Consider the following 24,542-nt stretch of genomic DNA (forward strand, 5'->3'; position numbering starts at 1 on the left):
TTCACTTATATATCTAGTAAGGGAGCTAGTGTGGTGGACTATGTATTGGGTTCCCCTTCATTGATTAGCCTTGTCGGGGAACTATCTATAGGAGATAGACCTGACAGTGACCATCTTCCCCTGAAACTATCCTTCCACGGCCCTCTCTACCACATTGTTCCTCACCCATCGATGCCGCTATTAGATGATTTGCAATGGACACCTTAAATGGTCTCAAGCTATAGAGGCTACCATAAGACAATCCTTGGCGGCCACAAAGCTAACTGAGCTACGCCAAAAGGTCCTCTCCTCTCCAAATGCTATCCTCCTGACGTACGAGGAGGTCATTTCAACCCTTAAACCCCTAGTCTCTACATCAATTGCCCCTAGACCCTCCCAGGGCTCCAAACCATGGTACGATAAGGTCTGTCAAGCCAAAAAAAGAGAACTCTGTACCCAAATAAAATTCACTAGACGCCATCACTCAGAAGCAGCAGTTTCTTGTCTCCTTTTTTTGAAAAGGGAATATAAGAAACTTCTTAATGAGAAAAAACTAATCTTTATTGCCAATAGTTGGCACTCATTGGGTCTTGCTGCTCTGCAAGGGAATGACGTGGAGTTCTGGAGACTGGCCCGGGGAGGGTTGTCCCAAAATGTTTCAGTACCGGTGCCACCAATCCTCCTGGAAACCTGGACTTCTCATTTTCGCTTAATTTTTGGGAACTCAGTCTCAATATCCCCAAACACTAAGGTAGTTCCCTCTGATTTACCCCCCTGGCCACCAGTTACATGTGTGGATATTGGAGACTTAATATCCTCTCTCCGACCAGGGAAAGCCCCAGGAGAGGACATGATTCCACCTGAGTTATTTTTACTCGATCCCTTATGGTGGAGCCCCATTCTCGCAATACTTTTCACAAAGATCAATGACACCAGTACCATTCCCCCAGGCTGGCACACCAGCATTGTGATACCCATATTTAAAAAAGGCGACCCCTCTGATCCACGTAACTATAGACCGATCAGCTTGCTGGACGTGACATCTAAATTATATGGGCGATTCTTACTAAATAAATTACTTGAGTGGGAAAATAGCCGCTCCATTATTTATGAAGAACAGGCAGGGTTTAGAGAAGGCAGAAGCACTCTCAATCACGTGTTTGTATTACAGCACCTTATAAGCAAGATCAAAACAGGGGTGTTTAAGTCCCTATATTTGGCATTTATCGATTTCTCAGCGGCCTTTTGACTCTTTCGACAGGACACTACTATGGCAGAAACTCAATCAGGCAGGTATCGAGAAGAGATTACTGTGGCTCCTCCAAGTCCTGCACCAGGATACATTCCTAAGGATCCGCTTAGGTCTAAACGGATCCCTCTCCCACGAAATCCCCGTTAAAAGAGGTGTAAAGCAAGGATGTATCCTGGCCCCTTTTTTGTTTAACTTCTTCATTAATGATATTATTCCCTCAATGACCTCCCCTGCCTTCCCCCCCCCCACAGTAAAGCTCAGGAAGATCTCAGCATTACTTTATGCAGATGACCTGGTTCTCCTTTCATTAAATAAGATTGGACTCAAAAGAATGCTGTCTCGACTGCAAGAATATAGTGAGGCCCAACATTTACAGGTCAATCATACTAAATCTAAAATCATGGTCTGTGGGAAGTATAATAGAACAATGTCAATTTGGACCCTAGATGGTCAGCCATTAGAACAGGTAAATACCTTTAAATATCTTGGTATTTGTTTCAGCAATAATCTGGTGTGGACCCCCCACTTGGAATGCGTTAAGCTTCAGGCCTCCAGATCTTGCGGCCAACTAAAGAAATTCTTTTATTCCCATGGTGGCCAATTTAATAAGACCAATGACCAAACTCTTTGTGGCCAAAATTCTCCCCAAAATCCTTTATGGGATAGAACTGTGGGGGTACCCTGTATGCCCTAATCTTGAAGTTCTTCAAAATTCTTTTTTGAAACAGATTATGGGGCTTCCTAAAGGCACCCCCTCAGCACACATCAGGGCTGAGCTTGGCCTACCATCTTTACCGACCTTGCATTCCTTCGTTTTTGGAAAAAATTGTCCTTGTTGGAGACCCCATCTCCTGTGAAACTGTGTTGGGAAGACCAATTGGAGAAAGGGGCTTGGGCAGCTAAATTTGATGAGCTAGCGTCCCATTACGATCTCACTCGAAATAATATTAAGAACTTTAACCATGCTGAACTGCGCAATAGGATCTTTGATTATGATGCGCAGCAAGACAGGGCTTTGATAGCCACTGCACCCTTTTCCTTATGGTTCCCATACATTAAACCTAACCACGCTTGGGCTCCCTATCTTGATATTTTGACATGTGCACCTCTCCGCAGGGCCTTCACGGAATTAAGATTCCAAACCATGCTGACTGCATTTTTACAAAGCAGGTATGATGGCACACCATATGCAGAACGCCACTGGATCAATGGCTGTACGGTCCCCGAAGATCTAGTCCATTACATGTTTTTCTGCCCTTTATACCAGTCTCTGAGAGAGAAATTTATAGTCCCTCTCATAGATACGGTCGAAGGGATTCCCATCGCCCAATTGGTAATTAGTTTATTGTCGGCCCCACATAAGCAAATCAACTCAGATATGCAATGGGATGCCTTCCCTCTCTTGCATCAGCACAACTCAAAGAACCAAATCTGACGCATCCGTCACCACGATGAATGGCTGCTCACAGTCTGGAGCTATCAACACAGGACTCTGGCACAATGCTTGCTTCAGTTGGTCAAAAGCTTTTTGACACCTTTCATCCCATCTCACGCACTCAGCACACTTTTTCTGTGTTAATTCATGCAGTGGGCTTGCTATTTCTCCAAACCCCATTATAAACTTTCTATAAAATCCAGCCATACCTAGAAATGCTCTCACTTGTTTCTTGTTTATGGGAACAGGCCAAGATTGGATAACCTCTACTTTATCCCATAAGGGGGTTATCTTTCCACTCCCCACTTTATGCCCTAGGTAAGTTACTTTGTGTAACCTAAACTGGCATTTTTTAACTTTGATGGTCAAACCAGCCTTTTTAAGTGCCTCCAACACCACTGTTAAATGTTGAACATGTTCAGGCACTGACTTGCTGAATATAGCTATGTCATCTATGTATGCCACAGCAAAATCTGACATGCCTCTTAAAATAGTATTAATTAATCTTTGAAAGGAACTTGGTGAGTTCCTAAGCCCCATAGGTAGTGTTGTAAATTCATACAACCCATCAGGTGTGTTAAAAGCAGTTTTAGCCCTGGATTGCTCTTCCAACTCCATCTGCCAACACCCTTTGCATAGATCTATTGTGGAGATGATCGTTGCTGCCCCCAACAGTTCTAACATGGTGTCTACCCTAGGCATGGGGTATGCATCCAGAACTGTGATTTTATTTATAGCTCTATAATCAATACAAAATCTGATTGTCCCATCTTTCTTTGGTACCAGCACTATACTAGAGGACCAGGGACTAATTGATTCCCGAATCACACCCAGCTCTAGCGTATCTCTTCCTTTCTGATTTCATCCAACACTCTTCCATTCACTCTATAAGGGGTAGATCTAATTGGGGGGTGATTTCCAGTGTCAATGATATGTTTTGCTACACTGGATCCACCAGGTCTAACATTAAAGAGATCCTTATGTTTGCTCAAAACACTTAGGATTCCCCCTTTGACCTTGTAATCCACCTCTTCTGCCTTGCTTTTTTGTACCAAGACTGGCAAATTAGGACCACTCCCTTTCAGCATTCTGTCAAACCTATTGGTTGCTGGATGGTATGTGGTGGTTTTCAAATGCTTCAATCCACAACACTTCCACATACATTGCATCACTTCTCCCATAAATACACTGCCTTGATCAGTCAAAACCTCATGTGGAAAACCCAGCCTCATAAAGATTTTCAGCAATGCCTCTGCCGCTACAGGGGCTTCCACTGACCTTAGGGCCTCAGCATCTGGGTACCTCGTTGAAAAATCCACCACCACTAATATATATTTCCTGCCATGCCTTGTGGGTTTAGAAAAAGGACCCACCAAGTCTATTCTCACTCTATAAAATGGTTGTCCTATAATAGGAAGGGGCTTCAATGGAGCTTTTGTTTTTACCCCACTTTTCCCCACTTTTTGGCATATCATACAAGAGGAACAGTACTGTTTGACATCCTTGGAAATATTTGGCCAATAATAATGAGCAGTCAGCCTTTTCTTTGTCTTTTTTATTCCAAGATGCCCTGAACAAGGAATATCATGTGCCATGTCTAGCAATCTGGGTCTGAATTTGCTAGGCACAATCAATTGTTTAACTGGTTCACAGCAGTTCTCTATTTCTTTAGGTAACCACAGTCTATACATTACACCATTCTCCCACACAGTTTGATCCCTCAGGGTCTCTGTAATTGGGATTCTTTGTGTAAGGGCTTGTTCCTTTATTGGATTTAAACTGCTATCCTTCAACTCATCCCTGAACGGTTGTGTTTCTGCAGTAGAAAACATTTGTAACAAAGTTTCATTCACTCCAGGCACACTAGGGGTTGCCATGGTGACCTCAGGCTCAGTTACAGGTTCCACCCTGTTCTGCTCAGCGTCCGATAAAATGGCTTTTGCTGCTTTACCAAGTTGTTGTCTTGTCACCATGTAAATCTTTCCCTGTGAACCCATTACATCTCTGCCCAAAAATCACAGGTTCTTGTTGCTGGGCATTGATACCCACTTTATAAGTCTCTTCTTTTCCTCTCCAGTTTAATTTTATTAGGGCCATGGGAATGCTTTCTGGCTCACCTCTCACACCTTGAATTACCAACTTTTCCTGAGGTAAAATTTCTTCAGATCTTATCAAATCTGGCCTCAGTAAGCTCTGAGCAGCACCAGTGTCCAGCAAAGCCCAATATTTTGCCCCTTGCACACATACTTCTTCTCTCAAGCTTGAGTCAAAATCTTGAACATTTGACCAGCTTATTTGACATAATTGTATTTTCTTTGTTTCACCCTCTCTCAGTTCACTTATCACTGCTGTTCCTTGAACAGGATTACTGATAGGGTTTGTAGCTTCACATTGGAAACGGAGATGTCCTGGCCTACCACATTTGAAGCAGAGTTTCTCCTCCATTTTAGGATACACAGACCCAATCTGAGGTGTCCTGTGCCCTTCTGATTTTATTAGAGGGTTTACTCTCTGTGGTGCCACATCTCTTCTGCCATTATTATTAGGTCTTGATTTGAAATCTCTTGGTGTTTTTCCCATCCAACCCGTTTGGTTTGAGGTAGAATGATCTGCCAGCTCTGCTGCTTCCTGCACAGACTTAGGGGAACGATCTTTAACCAGCAATCTAATTTCTGATGGCAATTGATGATATAATTGGTCTAATATCATGAGGCTTTTCACCTCTTCCACAGACTGAGCTTTAGCACTTGTCATCCATTTTTCAAATATGTCCATCAGTTTTGTCCCCAACTCCACAAAAGATCTCCCTGTCTGTATCTGGCAGTTTGTGAAGAGTTTTCTAAAATAATCAGGCCCCAGTCTAAACCTTTTGAACACTGCTTCTTTAAACTCAGCATATGTTACTGGCCTGTCTGAGGGGAAATATTGATATATCTCAGCCAATTCCCCTTTAATTAAGTTTGATAAATACTGCATGTATTTATTTTCAGGTAGCCCCCACATCTGAGCTGCCTTTTCAAATGTTGTGAGGTAAATTTGTGGATCTTGACCAGGCTCATACACAGCAAAGTCTTTTGGAGTGACTTTTATTTTTGCTTCATCTCTCTCTTTCCTTGTTTCATCAGAATGAAACTTCTCTCTTTCTAATTTTAACCTTTCCACTTGTATCTCAGCCTCCATTCTCACTCTTCCAGTATCCATTCTCATCCTTTCAGTCTCCAACATTCGCTGCTTTTCCTTATCCACAGCCTCCATTTTAAATCTTTCAGCCTCCCATTTTAACTTCTCTCTTAAATACTCCACATAGGCTGGATTACTGGAGTACCCTTCTGGGGTCTCTTCTCTTACAGGTTCTTTGGTTTGGATTGACGTATATGTTATTAATGCTACTCGCAATTCATCCACCCGTTTACCCTCATGAGGTAAATGTAAAGCTATACACTTCTCCACTAGCTCTTCTCTCTTCATGTTTAAGAACTCAGCCATGTTTCTTAAATCTTGCACACTTTACCACACACTCACAAGTAAGCTTTATTTGTTATTTCCTTCACAGTCACACCACTTTATAGTGACACTCTTTTGTTTGTATCCCACCGCTACAGCCAACACATGTAATGTTCCTCCCACGGGCACCACCTGTCAGGCTCCCACCTGTGGCTCTCACCAGGGAGAAACATAGTTTTTATTTTTCTTTAGCTCACCCTATCACAGATCTCACAAGATCCCACCGCTAGGCAGTCACTCCCTGTAAACAATACTGCTAGAGACTTCACCTTAGTCTCCCTTCTGGCTTATTGTTACTTTGTGTCTGGGTGCACTTGCATAAGAACATAAGAACATAAGAAGAGCCTGCTAAATCAGGCCAGTGGCCCATCTAGTCCAGCATCCTGTTCTCACAGTGGCCAACCAGGTTCCTGGGGGAAGCCCGCAAGCAGGACCCAAGTGCAAGAACACTCTCCCCTCCTGAGGCTTCCGGCAACTGGTTTTCAGAAGCATGCTGCCTCTGACTAGGGTGGCACAGCACAGCCATCATGGCTAGTAGCCATTGATAGCCCTGTCCTCCATGAATTTGTCTAATCTTCTTTTAAAACCATCCAAGCTGGTGGCCATTACTGCATCTTGTGGGAGCAAATTCCATAGTTTAACTATGTGCTGAGTAGAGATGTAGTTCCTTTTGTCTGTCCTGAATCTTCCAACATTCAGCTTCTTTGAATGTCCACAAGTTCTAGTATTATGAGAGAGAAAAAAACTTTTCTCTATCCACTTTCTCAATGCCATGCATAATTTTATACACTTCTATCCTGTCTCCTCTGACCCGCCTTTTCTCTAAACTAAAAAGCCCCAAATGCTGCAACCTTTCTTCATAAGGGAGTCGCTCCATCCCCTTGATCATTCTGGTTGCCCTCCTCTGAACCTTTTCCAACTCTATAATATCCTTTTTGAGATGAGGCGACCAGAACTGTACACAGTATTCCAAATGCGGCTGCACCATAGATTTATACAACGGCATTATGATATTGCTTGTTTTATTTTCAATACCTTTCCTAATTATCGCTAGCATGGAATTTGCCTTTTTCACAGCTGCCACACACTGGGTCGACATTTTCATCGTGCTGTCCACTACAACCCCGAGGTCTCTCTCCTGGTCGGTCACCGCCAGTTCAGACCCCATGAGCGTATATGTGAAATTCAGATTTTTTGCTCCAATATGCATAATTTTACACTTGTGTATATTGAATTGCATTTGCCATTTTTCCGCCCATTCACTCAGTTTGGAGAGGTCTTTTGGGTGCTCTTCACAATCCCTTTTTGTTTTAACAACCCTGAACAATTTAGTGTCGTCAGCAAACTTGGCCACTTCACTGCTCACTCCTAATTCTAGGTCATTAATGAACAAGTTGAAAAGTACAGGTCCCAATACCGATCCTTGAGGGACTCCACTTTCTACAGCCCTCCATTGGGAGAACTGTCCGTTTCTTCCTACTCTCTGCTTTCTGCTTCTTAACCAATTCCTTATCCACAAGAGGACCTCTCCTCTTATTCCATGACTGCTAAGCTTCCTCAGAAGTCTTTGGTGAGGTACCTTGTCAAATGCTTTTTGAAAGTCTAAGTACACTATGTCCACTGGATCACCTCTATCTATATGCTTGTTGACACTCTCAAAGAATTCTAATAGGTTACTGAGGCAGGACTTTCCCTTGCAGAAGCCATGCTGGCTCTGCTTCAGCAAGGCTTCTTCTACTATGTGCTTAGTTAATCTAGCTTTAATAATACTTTCTACCAGTTTTCCAGGGACAGAAGTTGAGCTAACTGGCCTGTAATTTCTGGGATCCCCCCTGGATCCCTTTTTGAAGATTGGCGTTACATTTGCCACTTTCCAGTCCTCAGGCACGGAGGAGGACCCGAGGGACAAGTTACATATTTTAGTGTGCAGATCAGCAATTTCACCTTTGAGTTCTTTGAGAACTCTCGGGTGGATGCCATCCGGGCCTGGTGATTTGTCAGTTTTTATATTGTCCATTAAGCCTTGAACTTCCTCTCTCGTTACCACTATTTGTTTCAGTTCCTCAGAATCCCTTCCTGCAAATGTTAGTTCAGGTTCAGGGATCTGCCCTATATCTTCCACTGTGAAGACAGATGCAAAGAATTCATTTAGCTTCTCTGCAATCTCCTTATCGTTCTTTAGTACGCCTTTGACTCCCTTATCATCCAAGGGTCCAATCGCCTCCCTAGATGGTCTCCTGCTTTGAATGTATTTATAGAATTTTTTGTTGGTTTTTATGTTCTTAGCAACGTGCTCCTCAAATTCTTTTTTAGCATCCCTTATTGACTTCTTGCATTTCTTTTGCCAGAGTGTGTTCCTTTTTATTTTTCTCATTTGGACAAGACTTCCATTTTCTGAAGGAAGACTTTTTGCCTCTAAGAGCTTCCTTGACTTTGCTCGTTAACCATGCTGGCATCTTCTTGGCCCTGGCGGTACCTTTTCTGATCTGTGGTATGCACTCCAGTTGAGCTTCTAATATAGTGTTTTTAAACAACTTCCAAGCATTTTCGAGTGATGTGAACCTCTGGACTTTGTTTTTCAGCTTTCTTTTTACCAATCCCCTCATTTTTGTGAAGTTTCTTCTTTTGAAGTCAAACGTGACCGTGTTGGATTTTCTTGGCAATTGGCCATTTACATGTATGTTTAATTTAATAGCACTATGGTCACTGCTCCCAATCATTTCAACAACACTTACATCTCGTACCAGGTCCCGGTCCCCACTGATGATTAAGTCCAGGGTTGCCATCCCTCTGGTCGGTTCCATGACCAACTGGTCTTTGTGCCAATAAAGCATACAGCCCTGGGTTGCCTTGGATACTTGATGATACACTATCTCTTCACTGCTGCCACCATTTGATACTGTTTCTCCGCCTTGGTAAATACCCTGCCCTCCCTTCTGGTCTGTGAATCCCCAGCCAAGGATCAGGCTTTAGGTAAACCAATAAAATATTTATTTGATAACACCAGGAAATAACAAAATTACTTTAGGAATGTTCAACATGTGTATGGTTTCATATAGTGTCACTCTTTATGTTTCCAGTCTTATATATTCTGTCTAAATACCAGCCAAATATAATCCAACCCACAACCAACTCCAATCCACACTCAACAACCAACCAACCACAACTCCCCCACAAAACAGAACCCTGAACCAACTGTCATCCTCTCATTTATACCTTCAGCCACTCAAACGCTCAGCCAATCATCATACAGCATTCTCCAGCATTCTAGCCCATGTACTCCCCTCTCTCACTCAGTCACTTATATCACTTAATAAACCCGCACTTACCATATTTACAGATATTAAAATACAGGGACATCACAGTGTCCTCCAGATGTTGTTGGAGAACAATTCCCATCAGCCCCACTCAACATGGCCAATGGTTAAGGATAATGGGAGTGGTAGTCAAAAACAACCAGACAGTACCAGACTGAGGAAGGGTGGTTTGTGCCATAATAAAGAATCTAGTCTTTATGTGGGCAACATGACTTTGTTTTCTTTCCATACCTGGGACTAAGCTCTGCTTCCCTCCCAGTATATCCCATTCTGCAGCACCTTTTCAACTGGTAACTGCTGAAAGGTGGTGGTGATGGTGCTGCAGTAAGCTGTCTACTTACCTCCTAGACAGAGCTCCAGGGAAGCAATCACTCACCCCCACTTAACTGTGCAGCATGTCTTTTAACACATAGGCATTTCACAGGCAGCTGCCTGCAAAGCTCCTGCTCCATAGTATGCATGGCACAATGTAGTAAAAACCTCAATTAAATTAGCCTGAACCAGCATTTGGAAAGTTCATTTTTAAAAGGAACTTGTTCTAGTTCAAGTTCGTCTTGTATAAAAAGGGATTACTTCAGTTTAAGTTCATCCAAATGAACTTTTGTTTATAAAAAGTTCATCCTCAGCACATTTTTTCAGCATTCAAAATGTTACTAACTGCTGTGCAGTCAGGGTTTTTGTTGTTGTTGTAAAAAATTGAGGTGCCAGTACTCATATCTTGATAAACGTTCCATGGGTTCCCCCACAAAATAGCTGTCATGGGTAGCAGAAAAACAGGCACCAATACTCTGTACCAGTGAGTACTATCACAAAAAAGCACTGCCTATGCTGAAGTATAGGGTCCAAAAGTAATCCAGGGGCCACACATATAAGTAATAAGATGTCCTATAAGTAATAAGATGTCTGAGAGACAGAATATCAACATGTAAAGCTTTCCCCATAATTACCCTCTTTAATATCCACTAGCCACACAGCTGTTAAAGGCACAAGGCATCATTTGCTTTGCTCCTCTACCTGCACTTCTCATGCAAACTGCTCCTGTTGGAAGAAAGCAAATCTCTTCAGCAGGGAAGATACAGGAAATGCCTCACCCTCCTTCCTTCTGATTGCTTAGCAACAGCGATTAAGTGACTAAACACACTTAGCAACAGCAGAACCTCCATATCTGCTTAATAAGTCTTAGAACATTGCCTCCATGTTTTGCTTTCTAATTTTCTTTATAGATGCCTGACTGACTTACTTTTTTTGGGCCTCCTGCTTTTGGGGGTAGGGGGTGTGGGAATGAATGTGAAAATGAACTATACATTTGTCAAAGTTCTACCTCAAAATGAACTTAATTTGCCCAGCAATTATGGAAACTACTTTCAGATGTAGTTCAGAGTCTTTAAAAAACCAATTCAGTGAACTTCATTCAACTGAACTAGTTCATTCCAAGCACTTGTCTAAGCAGTGACATTTTAGGGCACCTGTTTTCAGATACCTGTAAGTGGCTTTTAGAAAAGGATTAGGGGTTCCCAATGCAATGTCCACAGGTCCCTGCATAGCCACTGGTACCTCTTACAGCACCCACAAAAGGACTTGGTAAATTTCCCCTCAAAACCCACAATACACGAGAGACTGTTTGCTTAGTTCCTGCTACATTGGCTCTGTTTTTTCTACATGCCCCCATAGCAGCCACTTTGTGTTATGCCACACTCTCATGGCAGTCATTTTGTGACTGGCGCCCATGGTATTTTCTCAAGAAATTCAGATGTGTTCCCTGGCTCAAAAAGGTTGGCGACCCCTTGATTGGATGGATCCTGGGGGTTCACATAATTGTCTCACTGTCTGGTTCCCTTTCTTTTCTTATCCAGAAACCCCAGAAAAGAGGGGGGAAATGAATTTGTCTCTAATAAAATGTCTTTGTTAGTATTAATTTTTGCAGAATATATGTAATATATTTCCTGTTTGGTTCAGTTTCTGCATGTAATTTTATTATTTTCTTGAAATATTTTCAACAAATACAATGTATTGAAAAAAGAATCTGGCTACCAATTAGTTTCCAGACTCAAATCAAAGTTCTGGCTTTGACCTATAAAGCCTTATGTGGCTCAGGATCCCAGTACCTCAAGGACCACCTTTCTCCACATGAACCAAGCCAGACACCCTGTCCATTATTTATTTGTTTGTTTTATTAGATTTATATCCTGCCCTTTCTCCCTGCAGGAGCCCAGGGCAGCAATTATATGTGGCCCTTCCACATGTGCCCTCTCCAAGGGAGGTGTGGAGGAGGGTGGCAACAGAGGAACAGGCCTTCTCTATAGTGGCTCCCTGTTTATGCTCTTGGTTTTTCATTGGGAGGTTAATTAGATATATCATTGGCCTTTGTTCTGCGGATCCTTTAAGTGGGGTGGGTAGGACTTGCTCCTTTTAAATATATTTTCAGGTAGGTATTTCAGGTTTATGTATATATATAAGACAGTTTTGAAAGCAACAAACAGAACTTCACTCAAGCTTGCTCTGGATCCCTATAAGGATTCCGTTAATCACCTAAAAATATATATGAACGTAATTGTGATTAACAAAGCAGAGGTTTTTATTGTATTAACAAAACGTTGTAAAATGCAAACACAATTTGGGTTGGTCTTTCACAGTCCAATCCACTTTCTTGGAAGAATTTGGTAACATGTGCCTCTGAACATATGGTGATTGGGAGCAACACCTGCAATCAGCTGAAATGACGGAAACAAGACATGCACTGTGCTGATCTTGTTTTAGCATCAAAGAAGCAACAATATAAAGACAGTAGATATAATTCAGATAGTCACCTTAAATATGTTTGATTTACTTTGCAATTTTAGTGAAGTTTCCTGTAGTAAATCATTTTCCTTTGCTTCTGTTTCTGTGAATATGTGAAGTACAACAACACTTTGCAAAATTTACACTAAAAAAACTCCAAACACAATTGTAGAATAATGGCACTGACTATTCTGCAGAATAGTTTTCAATGGACATGAGTGTCTCAGTTTGCACAAGACAAAACAGTGAGAGGTGAAATATATTCTAGCAAATTTCTAGGTGTGCTCTATGTTTTTAATTGACCATGCCCACCTTTCCTTAAGTGGAGTGGTTTAAGCATAGCAGGTTGAACACATGCATCTTCAGCAAGCCAAGTTTGTTTTTTCCTTTTTTTTATAATAATTTTTATTATTCAAATTTTTATAAGAACAATTACAAATACAACAAAAACAATACAACAGAAAAAAAATAAAAGAAAAAGAAAAACTTGACTTCCGATTTGTTACAGATCAGCTATAAGTATATAATATATATCAAACCTGTCTCCTAGAACATACGAAATTCACTTTTTTCCAAAGTCTATCTTAATTAATCGTCAAATCCCATTATCATCATTTCATTTTTTTCCTTCAACAAAAAGTCCAAAAGAGGCTTCCATTCCTTAAGAAATGTATCTGTTGTTTTTTCTCTAATAAGACATGTCAATTTGTCCATCTCAACTAAGTCCATTAATTTCAATAGCCATTCTTCCATTGTTGGTATCGATTCCATTTTCCACTTTTGTGCATATAATAATCTTGCTGCCGTGATCATATATAATATTATTCTTCCATATTTCTTTTCCTTTTGTTTATCCATAAAACCCAATAAAAAAAATTCTGGTTTTGACTGAATATTTATCTTTAAGATTTTTTGCATCATCCTACCTATCTGTGCCCAAAATAATTTTGCCTGTTTACACAACCACCACATATGATAAAAAGATCCTTCTTGTTGTTTACATTTCCAACATACATTAGAAACATTACTATACATTTTTGACAACTTTTCTGGAGTCATATACCAACGATACATCATTTTATAAAAATTTTCTTTAAGATTATAGCATAATGTAAATTTCAAACCTTTTTTCCACATATTTTCCCATTGATCCATTTGTATATAATAACCAAATTTTTTTGCCCACTTAACCATACACTCTTTTACTTGTTCTTCTTCCATATCCATTTTTAATAAAAATTTATACATTTTTGCAATTATGCATTCATCATTTGTACACAAACCTATTTCAAAATCAGATTTATTTATTTCAAACCCATACATTTTCTTGTCCATTTTAAATCTTTCTAACAATTGTAAATAGGCAAACCATTGTGAACTATATCCTTCCTTTATTAGTTGTTCTCTCTCTTTCATTATATATTCACCATGCACATTTTCTAATAGTTCTTGGTAAGTTAACCATTTCTCTTTTCCAGCCATTTCTCTTCTATAAAATGCTTCTTGACTTGAAACACATAGTGGTATTTTCGAAAAAAAAACCTTGTTTTGTATTTATTCCATATATTCAACAAAGCACGTCTTATAAAATGATTATTAAAATCCACATTAACTTTTACTTTATCATACCATAGATATCCATGCCATCCCCACTTCAGATTGTGACCCTCCAAATCCAATAATCTTTTGTTCCTCAATACAATCCATTCCTTTATCCAGACTAAGCAACAAGCAGCAAAATAAAGTCTCAAATTTGGTAATCCCAGCCCTCCTCTTTCTTTGGCGTCTTGTAATAATTTAAATTTAACTCTTGGTTTTTTCCCCTGCCAAACAAATTTAGAAATATCTTTTTGCCATTGTTTGAAAGGTAGATCAGAGGATATAACAGGTATTGTTTGAAATAGAAACATCATTCTCGGCAATACATTCATTTTTATTACAGATATTCTACCCATTAATGACAACTGTAATTTATCCCATTTTAACAAATCTTTCTTAATCTCTGTCCATAGTTTTTCATAATTATTATGAAACAACTTTGAATTTTTATTTGTCATAATGATACCTAAATATTTCACCTTTTCTTCTATTTTAAAATCTATCTTCTCCATTAACTCTTTTTGATCTCTTAAAGATAAATTTTTCACCAGCATCTTCGTTTTTTGATTATTGATCTTAAATCCTGCTAATGGTCCAAATTCTTCTAATTTATCCATCAATACTTTGATTCCTTCCAAGGGATTTTCTAATACAATTATCAAGTCATCAGCAAATACTCTCAATTTATATTCCTCTTTTTTTATCTTTATTCCCGAAATCCTTTTGTCTTGCCTTATGTCTCTAAGCAGCACTTCTAAAACCAGAATAAATAGAAGGGGGGACAGTGGACATCCCTGTCTTGTACCCTTTTGTATTTCACATGAGTCCATTAAATCCCCATTGACAATTATCTGTGCCTTCTGTGATGTATAAATCGATCTGATCCATTTTATAAAATTATCTCCAAAGTCCATTTGCTCTAGAACTTTAAACATAAATTTCCAATTCAAATTATCAAATGCTTTCTCAGCATCCAAGAAAATCAAAGCAGCTTGTATGTCATTTCGTTGTTCTAGATATTCCAACACATTCAAAACATTCCTGACGTTATCACGTAATTGTCTTTTAGGTAAAAACCCCGCTTGATCTTCCTGAATAAATTGTTGCAATATTATTTTCATTCTTTCAGCCAAAATCATTGTAAAAATTTTATAGTCATTATTCAGTAAAGATATTGGCCGATAATTTTTTGTTTTAGTTAAATCCTGCTCCTCTTTAGGTATTAATGTTATATTGGCATTTTTCCAACTATCCGGTATCTTCCCCTCTTGTAAAATAGAATTCATTGTATACTGTAAAGGTAATAAAAGTTCCTCCTCCAAGCATTTGTAATACATTGCTGATAGTCCATCCGGTCCTGGCGCCTTTCCTAATTTAATTTTACTTATAGCCTCAGATATTTCTCTTGACGTAATGGGACCATTAATAGCTTGTCTCTGAAGATCTGTAATTTTGGGCAAATTCTGTTTGGATATATACTCTTCTATTTTTTCTGAGGGAATTTCCTGACACTTGTACAAAGTTGAATAATATTGATGGAAAACCCTTTGGATTTTTAAATTGTCTGTCAACATCTCATCTCCTTCTTGTATCTTTAAAATAAGATTTTTTTGTCGTTCTTTTCTTAATTTATATGCTAGCAATTTCCCCGGTTTATTTGCAAATTCAAAAGTCCTTTGTTTAGCAAAATTTAATTTCCTTTCAATTTCTCTAACTGTCAACATTGACACTTGTTTCTGTAACATTTTAATTTGATTTACAGTAGAAGCTTTAGTTGGATTCTTTTTCAATTCTTCCTCTTTTTGTTTTATTTCTTCCAAGATCAATTGCATTCTCTGTTGTTTCTTCTTTTTTAATTCAGAATTACATTTAATAAAATATCCCCTCATAAATGCTTTACTTGTATCCCAAACAATATTTTCATCTGTTCCGTTATGTAAATTGTGTTCAAAAAACTCTTTTAATTTCTTCTTACATTCCTGCACTATTTTATCATTCTGTAATAAAGATTCATTTAGTCTCCATCTAAATCCAAGATTTTTTTTTTTAAAGTCAATATCACTGGATTATGATCCGAAAAGGTTTTTGGTAACACGTCCATCTTGGAAATATCTTTCACTAAATTTTTAGACATCCAAATCATATCAATCCTCAAAAATGTTTTATGTCTTTCTGAAAAGTAAGTAAATTCCTTTGCATTGTCATTTATATATCTCCAAGCATCCACCAATTCTAAATTTTCCATCAATTCGAAACAGATCTTCGGCAATTTGCCCTGTGTCTCTTTAATATTTTTCTCAGAAAGTCTATCCATTTTTGGTGAAATTACCCCATTCCAATCACCCATGACACACCAATGATCATATGCAAACTCTGATAGTTTTTCCATAAGTCCAGTATAAAACCTTGTTTTATCTTCATTAGGAGCATAAATGCCCACTATCAAAATTTTTGTACCCTGAATGGTGATTTCAACTCCCACAAATCTACCACTATCATCCAATAATATCAATTTAGGAGACACCATTTTTTTTTAATCCTGCAGAAATAAATCCTGCAGAAATAAATTCTTCACCCAAATTTTTACAAATTAAATATTTAGAATCTTTCTTCTTAATATGAGTTTCTTGTAAACAAATTATATCCAATTTTAATTTTTTCAAATAATGAAATACTTTCTCTTCTGCGACGAATTAGCTCTATTTATATTCCAAGTTAGATATTTGTAATCCATTTTTAAGCATGTATTTTAGAAAAGTCTGTGCCTGTTGCTCCCTTTGATCCATCATCATCCTTTTCTTCCTCTATCTGTTTCTGTTGACTTTGTTTCCCAGGAATTATATCCATATCTTTGAGTTTATCTTCTTCCATGTCTTTTGAAGCTTTTCTCAAGAAATCCCTTGCTTTTTGAACAGTATTTAATTGATACTTCTGTTGTCTAAATGTAAAAATCACTCCCTCTGGAACATCCCATCTAAATTGAATTTTACATTGTTTAAGTTTTTCTGTGAAGAAAGCATAATCTTTTCTCTTACGTAGAAGCCTAACAGGAATTTTCTTCATCACCTGTATTTCTTTACCGTCAATTTTGAAGACATTGTTAAAATGATGTTGCAAAACCATATCTCTGGTCCTCTTTTTTAAAAAATAAACAAGCACATCTCTTGGGATTTTTTTTATTGTTGCATATCTGGAATTAATTCTATAAACTTTGTCTATTTCAAATTCCATCCAATCTTCGTTCCTGTCAAAGCATTTTGCCGAAACATTAACAATTTTCTCTCTGATATCTTCACCTGTTTCCTCAGGAATTGCACGGAATCTCAAGCAATGTTCTTTATCTCTAAGTTCCATAACAGCAACATAGTCCAAATTTTTTTCCAATTCCATATTTGTAATATCTATTCTATTCTCTAAGGTTTGCACCTTATCTTTAACATTTTGTACATCCTGTGTTAATTGCCCAATGTTATTTTTAATCTCACCCACTTCTGTTTTAATATGATCTTGTAAATCTTTAAAATCCTTTTTCATATTGCAAAATTCATCTTTAAGTTGTTGTCTGTCCTGTTTCATCTCTTGTTTCAACTCTTGTTTAAAATCACTAAATCCCTCCATAATTTTCTGGAACATGTCCATCCCTTCCTGTGTATCAATTGAAACTCTTCGCTCCAAAACTTTGGCTGTTTTCCTAGTTGTCATTCTTGGGAAAAAAAAACTTTCCTGTTATTAGCCAATGTAGAGGCAAACAGTTTCTTTTCTCCCAGCAACAAAAAAGTTAATATTCCAGGCCTGTTTAACCAACACAGTTCTTATCTCCAGCACATTCAGGAATGTAAAACAAATCCAGTTCTCAGCATCCAGCAGTTAGTAAGATACACGAACAGCAGATTCGTTCAAAAAAAAAAATTAATCCAAAATAAAAAAAAATTCTCAGATATATTTCCTTCAAATAATCAAATCATCTTATCTAATAAGTTGCCTCTTATCCGTTTAATCTTTGTAATTCCAGCTTTAAGCCAGCTTTTTGTCATAAAAAATAAAGCAAGTTCTTTGAATTGCTCCCTTCTTCCTTAGCTTTGTATAGTACGAAAAAAGTGTGACTCACCCAAGTTTCTGAGTTGCCGATTCATAAACAAGTCTCTTTTACGATAGTAATTTAAGTTAGTTGATAAGATTTAGACAGAAGGAGGCTAGCTCGTTAAAAACGTTTTTAAAAGAGAAAGAAAAAAAGTCTCGCTTACTTTCAGCACAGCCTGTTGGAAATCCAGACTCAGTCTTCCGCTGCTAGAAAAGCCTTCTTATCTCAGGGGGATTCCTGATCAAATCTAGCAATCTACAGCTCGACGGAGTTCCGTGGATAATCTTCGGTTCCCCTTTTATCTTGGAGAACATTTACGCCAGTCAAAAATTCCTCTTGACTGGCTTTTAACTGAAATAAGCTTCCTCTGCATTAGAGCTCACTCAGAGACAATCACCAGCCAGCACTCCTTCCGGGAAGTCCCAAGTTTGTTTTTTCCAACAGTTAGATTCATTGCTTAAGTAGCAACATACTGTAATCAGTCTGATTTTACATCAGACTGCAGTTTCAGATTCAACAGTTAATGTACCCAAAATAGAAATAGAACATAACCTCCAATTTGAAACACAAAAGGCTGTCTTCAGCATCATATGACATTGACCAATAAAAAGGCTTTGAAATTAACAAAAAATAAATTTGACACGGATTTTTAGGATGAATACTGAGAGAAATATAATTTTCTAGGTTAGATTATCTGTAGAAACAGTAGTAACACAGGAAAGAAGGAAAGTAAGAACACCAACAAACACAAAAATGTAATTCTCTATCTTTGGAGATTGTAGGTGTTGCCACCACTCACCTTATGCTCAGAGGCACATGTTACCAAATTCTTCCAAGCTACACAGGAAGTGGATTGGACTGTGAAAGACCAACCCAAATTGTGTTTGCATTTTGACAAATTTGTAGGGCACTATAATATCTCAGAGAGGAGGTCAGGTCTCCAGCTCCCTTGGTGCATTCACTATAGCTGCCCAACTTCCCTGCTTTTTAAAGTTTGATACAAATATTTGTTGGCTATAGGCACGTTCTTAAACTGCAAGGTTTTTTTGCCTATTAGTGAATCTTATCTTTCTGTACAGTTATCTTTATTCTGTATATGTTTTTGAGATTTTTTGTAAGTTGCTTTGAGTTCGTTCTGAAAAAAAGCAACTAACAAATATCATTAATCATCATCATCATCTTCCATTTCTTCCTTTTTTAGATGGGTCTTGAAAGCCTTTAAAAAAAAATCCAGAAGCCATTGTATAATCGAAGGTATTTCTTTAATAGACCATTTGTTTATAATAATAATAATAAAATTTTATTTTTCAGTCGCCTATCTGTCCGGGTTAGGGACACTCTAGGCAACGTACAACAGAAATAAAAACAATACATATATATATATCAACACAACCAAATTTAAACTAAAAACCATCCTTCAGTTCATATAGCATGGAATTAATCTGTCCCAATCTTGTAGGCCTGCCTGAATAGCCAGGTCTTTAAGGCTCGGCGAAAGCTTGACAAGGAGGGAGCATGGCTGAGATCAAAAGGGAGGGAGTTCCAGAGGGTGGGGGCCACAATAGAAAATGCCCTCTCTCTGGTCCGCACCAGCCTAGCTGTTCTCACCGGTGGGACCGAGAGAAGGTCCTGTGAGGCTGATCTCGTCAGGCGGCATACTCGGTGATTCTGGAGGCATTCCTTCAGATATACTGGGCCGAAACCGTATAGGGTTTTAAAGGTCAACACCAACACCTTGAATTGGGCCCGGTAGACAACTGGTAGCCAGTGGAGATCTAATAACACTGGGGTGATATGATCCCAGCGACGGCTCTGCTTAATCAAGCGTGCCGCCGCATTCTGTACCAGCTGTAATTTCCGGACCGTTTTCAAGGGTAACCCCACGTAGAGCGCATTGCAGTAGTCTAAGCGAGAGGAGACCAGGGCATGTATCACTCGGGGGAGCAGATGAACAGGAAGGTAGGGTCGCAGTCTCTGTATCAGATGTAATTGATACCAAGCTGCCCGGCTCACTGCTGTAATCTGAGCCTCCATGGACAGCTGGGAGTCAAGAATGACCCCAAGACTGCGGACTGTTTTATATCAGTTGCAGTGTGGATGATGTTTTGTTTGATACGCTTGAGCAAGTTTCCATTGTTGGAACAACTGATTCCTTGTAAGTCACTTGGAAAATAACTGGCATTAAAACCAGGCTACGAATAATATAAAATTAAATAAAATTAAAGTTTGAATGTAGCAGCGACGTATGATTCAAACCAAGGGCCTTCTGCCCGACAGTCTAACCACAACATCGTACCAGTTCCCACTATAGACTAATCAAACCCAGTGCTTGGATTTCAGGTTGGCCTTGTTCAGCACTTTGAACAGCTCCTTGAAAGTTTGGACTAAAACCTGGAGTGCCGCTCCACCAACATGGAGCCACTGGATTTGGCTAAAACTGGGGAGAGTCAATGGGTAGGGCATGTGGGATTCTTGAGTGGCCCCTTGCATTCCCCCTCCCCCTCATAATCTGAGCACCGATTTAAGAACAAAATGATTTAAGCCACTCATGTGAACATGCCAAGAGACCACTGCCATTCTTGGCTGCAGACTGAGGGCGCCACCAACATGGGAACAGGTGCAGCATGGTCCTTATTTATCTGTTTAAAGGGTTTTTAGCCCTTTCTTTGGCCAAGAAAGGGTTCCAGAGTGAGGGCAATAACAACAAGACAGGCATGCCTTCAGACTTACAAACTTAAAAAAAAGAATGACACAAAAGGAAAATGGAATGGGAGGGATAAGGAAATAAACTCGGGTACTAATTCTTCTCACAGCCAGCTACTATGGAAAAGTCCAAGGAGGGAGTGGACCAAGGTCATTGGTCTCCCACAGCTGTCCTGATGGAGTTGCTCTGCTCTCCCTCCCTCTGCTGCAGCCTGTTGGGTAGCAATTGATGAGGGGGGGGAGCTTGGCTTCTCAGCAGAGCTGGTGGTGGACCTCCATCTCTCCTGTTCCCTCAGCTTGGCCTGAACAAATGGCTGTTGGCAGGTGACATTTGGCTGCAGAGGAGGCATGAAGCTCCTCCCTCTGTCAGCACTGGCCGTCCCAGAGACATAAGTATGAAGGTGACATATGCAGAGTCAGGATTTTAGCCCATCTCGCCTATTCTGACTGACAGCAGCCCTGCAAACTCTCCAAGCAAAGGTCTATTCTATAAACTCGTCCTTTTGTAGCCAAAATGGCACCATCCACACACAAGAGGGAGGGACCAGAAGATGGGTGAGAACACCCTCATTTTCAGAATCTTTGGGAGGGGGAGAACCCTAAGAACAGATCAGGCCAGTAGCCCACGTAGTCCAGCATCCTGTTCCTGCAGTAGCCAACCAGATGCTTATGGGAAGCCTGAAAGGAGGACCCAAGAGTAACCACAAAAATTTGGGGGGGGCGGAGAAGGTCTAGGAACTGTTAATACAGGTCATTGGCAACCCATTCCAGCCACTATTACCTTTAGAATTCTGGGTGGGGGCACCTTCCTTGCTGTGGACACCCTTGGCAGGACCTGAGCACTACACCCCCCCTCCTGTGGTTTCCAGCAACTGGAATTCAAAAGCGTACTGCCTCTGACGGTGGAAGGAAGCCCCAGAAGTAAGTCTCATTTAGTTCAACAGGGTTTACTCCTATGTATGTTATGTTATGTTACGTTTTATTTCTAGGCTGCCTTTCGGCCAAATAGGCCCCCAAGGCGGCTTACACACAAATAAAAATACAAATACAAAATGCAAATAAAAACAATACAATTTACAAAAAAAAAAATCAAACTAACAAAGTCCTAACATCTCTAAAACAACAGGAGCAGCAAACTAAAAGCATTAATCTTCCTGGTAAAGGGCAGTCCCCAGAAAAATGTCACTAAGAGCAGGGGTGGGGGGCAAGGCAGATGGAAATGCTTGCCCCTTGATGGTCCCAGCACAATCTCATCCCTGCAGCAGCATGTCTCAGTCTGCAGCTCCTCCTGATAAGGCCCACGCAGAGGGGTGGGGCAAGGCAGATGGAAATGCTTGCCCCTTGATAGTCCCAGCAGTCTCACCCCAGCAGCAGCACGTCTCAGCCTGCAGTTCCTCCTGATAAGGCCCAGGCAGAGGGGTGGGGCAAGACAGGTGGAAATGCTTGCCCCTTGATGGTCCCAGCACAGTCTCATCCTGTAAGTGAGCACAGTACTGCAGCACACTGCTCATGGGGCTGAGCTCCTTTTCGAAATTGCCACATGCAAATTTGAATCCCAGTCCCCCCCCATTTCCAAACCCAGCCCCTTAGGCACAGGTCTCTGCTGGGTAAACATGCACACCTGTGTTGAGAATGCAAAATGAGGACATGGGTTAGGACCCAACAGAATATTTTGCATGACACACCTGTGTGGCAACCTTCGGTACTGTATATAGGACCTGATTTCACAAACAAAACACAGAACGGGAAGTACAGAAGAAGCAGAGGCTCTTTTCACTCTGCCCAAAGGCTATCAGTAAAGAGTATCAGATAGCGAACAACGAGGTGTGGCACTGACTGGGGCAGGGTTTTGATTCCAGCAGGCTTAGCCACCAAACCAGTCCTAAACACTACAGGAAGTCAGGTGTGGTGATCAGATTAGGTCTAGGGAGTGCTGGGTGGCTCCGCACCAGTCACTACCTCTCAGCATAACCCACCTCATAGGATGTTGGGGGGGGGTGGAAAAACAAGATGGGAGAGGGAAAGAATCATGCATTTTACTCTGACCAGAGGGAAGAATAGGCTAAGAAAATTAAAATTACAGAAAACAAAGAGGGATTAACCCTTTTTTCACGAGAAAGTGTCTCCAGGCATGGCCAGAGCTCTCTCTTGATAAATTCTCAGGCTGGAGAAAGGGCTGCAGAGCCAACACCTTGTGCTTTCAAAGCAGGCAGATATGACGTCTTTTCAAGATAAAGCACTGATCATCAGAAAGGAAAGCTATGAGGAAATGGGGGGGGTCCCCTAAGCTGCCCTTTCTTTCTTTCTTTCTTTCTTTCTTTCTTTCTTTCTTTCTTTCTTTCTTTCTTTTTCTTTGAAGGCTTTATTTTTGTCTTTAATGGCTACCCAACGGCAAGCAATAAGTCACCAGGTGTAGTTTCCCCCTGTATGGAAAGGCAATGAAAAGAAAAGGCTTCACCTGTTGGATTTCTGCTTGGTAGCCCTTCCAGAGGAAAAGTTCACAACCTGAAGCGCAACTGCGGAAAGGGGGGGAGGAAGACGCGCGCGCACACACACACACGATTTCTCATACCCTTTAGCGCCAAGACTTACCACCTTTTCGAAGATGTACCTGTGAGTGAAGTTGTGAGGCTACAAAGTGGAGCAGAGAGAGACAGAGAGAGAAACTGGGTATGACAGAAAACACACTGGCTGCCTAAGGGAGCATCCGAGCCAGGATTCGCCCCTTCAAAGGGCTCCTTTGTGGCGCCAAGGCCCTGTCTGTGGGACAGGAGGAAAGAAAAGAGTGCCGGGGAGCATGTGAAGACCTCGTCCTCCTCTTAACCAGCCGCCCGTTTATCAATCCACATCTGGGATTAAAGGCAAAACGAACCTGGTCAGCCCTAACTCTTTCCTTTTAAAGAGGACACAGCCCTGGGCCGGTAAAGGGAGCGAGAAAAGGGGGACGCCCCGCGTCAACCTACCTCGGAGTTACCTCCCTGAAGGTAAAGGGCAGTTGCTTTCATCCACCCACCCCGGGTGGCCAACTCACCTAAAATCTCTTTCCTGCGCTGCGTGTGGGGCTGCTCGGTGTAAACCCACTCGAAATCCCCGCGGGTGACCCTGTTGCCCATCGCCGCGGCTGCCGCTGCACCTGCCGCTCGCTCGCAGGAGAGAGCGAGGAATTGGCTCGGGGGCTAATATCAGCTCGCCTGGCCTGAGGGGCGGAGCCAAAAGGCTGTCGCCCCCCAGTCCCCGCCCCTCTCCAGCCTTCCCCGCCAGGCTGGGGTGCCGCGGCCGATTTCTCTTAACCTAGTCGTGTCAGATCTATTCGGCGCTCGTCATGAGCCAGCCATATCTCAGGGGCGTGGTGGAGAATGCTGTGGTCCACGTAAGCTCATATGCCTTAACAAATGTGGCAAGTCTGAAAGATCGTAGAAGACGTCTCCTGGTTTTCATTGATTTCACTTGGGACTTGTTGCCAGGAGAGCTGGCACGGGACTGAAGCCTTCTTGTAGCATAAGAGGAGGAGGCTTGAGTGCAGATGGAGGCGAACTCCCGACGAATGCAATTATGCCTTGGTAAGTGCCTGTTCTAAGCGGTACATAGTAGCGGTGAGGGCAGCAAAAAAGAGATATTTTGCTGCCACAATTAAGGCATCTCTTTCCCGCCCAGCGGAGCTCTTTAAAACTGTACGAGGGCTTTTACATTCTGGCCCTCGGGATATTATAGACTTATCTGTAGCCCGCTGTGAAGAGTTCGCCAGGCACTTCCAAGATAAGATCGCATGCATTCGTCGGGACTTAGACTCCAATATTATAGCAGCTGGTCCTAATGAAGCATCCAGATCACGGTCTTGTCCTCATTTATTGGATGAGTTTCAGTCGGTGCAGCTCGAGGATGTTGACAAGATCC

General features: G+C 40.8%; 1 protein-coding gene across 3 annotated transcripts in view; it reads right to left on the reverse strand.

The window, feature by feature from the left end:
- The window catches only part of DEGS2 (delta 4-desaturase, sphingolipid 2), a 53,830-nt gene extending 29,914 nt beyond the window's left edge, over window positions 1-23,916 (reverse strand). The window contains exons 1-2 of one of the 3 annotated variants that reach the window (XM_061612154.1): window positions 23,680-23,916; window positions 23,241-23,279 (exon numbers count right to left, since the gene is read on the reverse strand). In XM_061612154.1, the coding sequence (XP_061468138.1) occupies window positions 23,241-23,279; window positions 23,680-23,761 (121 nt within the window). In that variant the 5' untranslated portion in view covers window positions 23,762-23,916. The remainder of the gene's footprint in view (window positions 1-23,240; window positions 23,280-23,679) is intronic. The other 2 variants (XM_061612156.1, XM_061612155.1) reach the window with 2 other exon arrangements.
- Window positions 23,917-24,542: the final 626 nt, after the last annotated feature.

This window comes from Rhineura floridana, chromosome 2 (assembly GCF_030035675.1).
Source record: "Rhineura floridana isolate rRhiFlo1 chromosome 2, rRhiFlo1.hap2, whole genome shotgun sequence".
Lineage (NCBI taxonomy): Eukaryota > Metazoa > Chordata > Lepidosauria > Squamata > Rhineuridae > Rhineura > Rhineura floridana.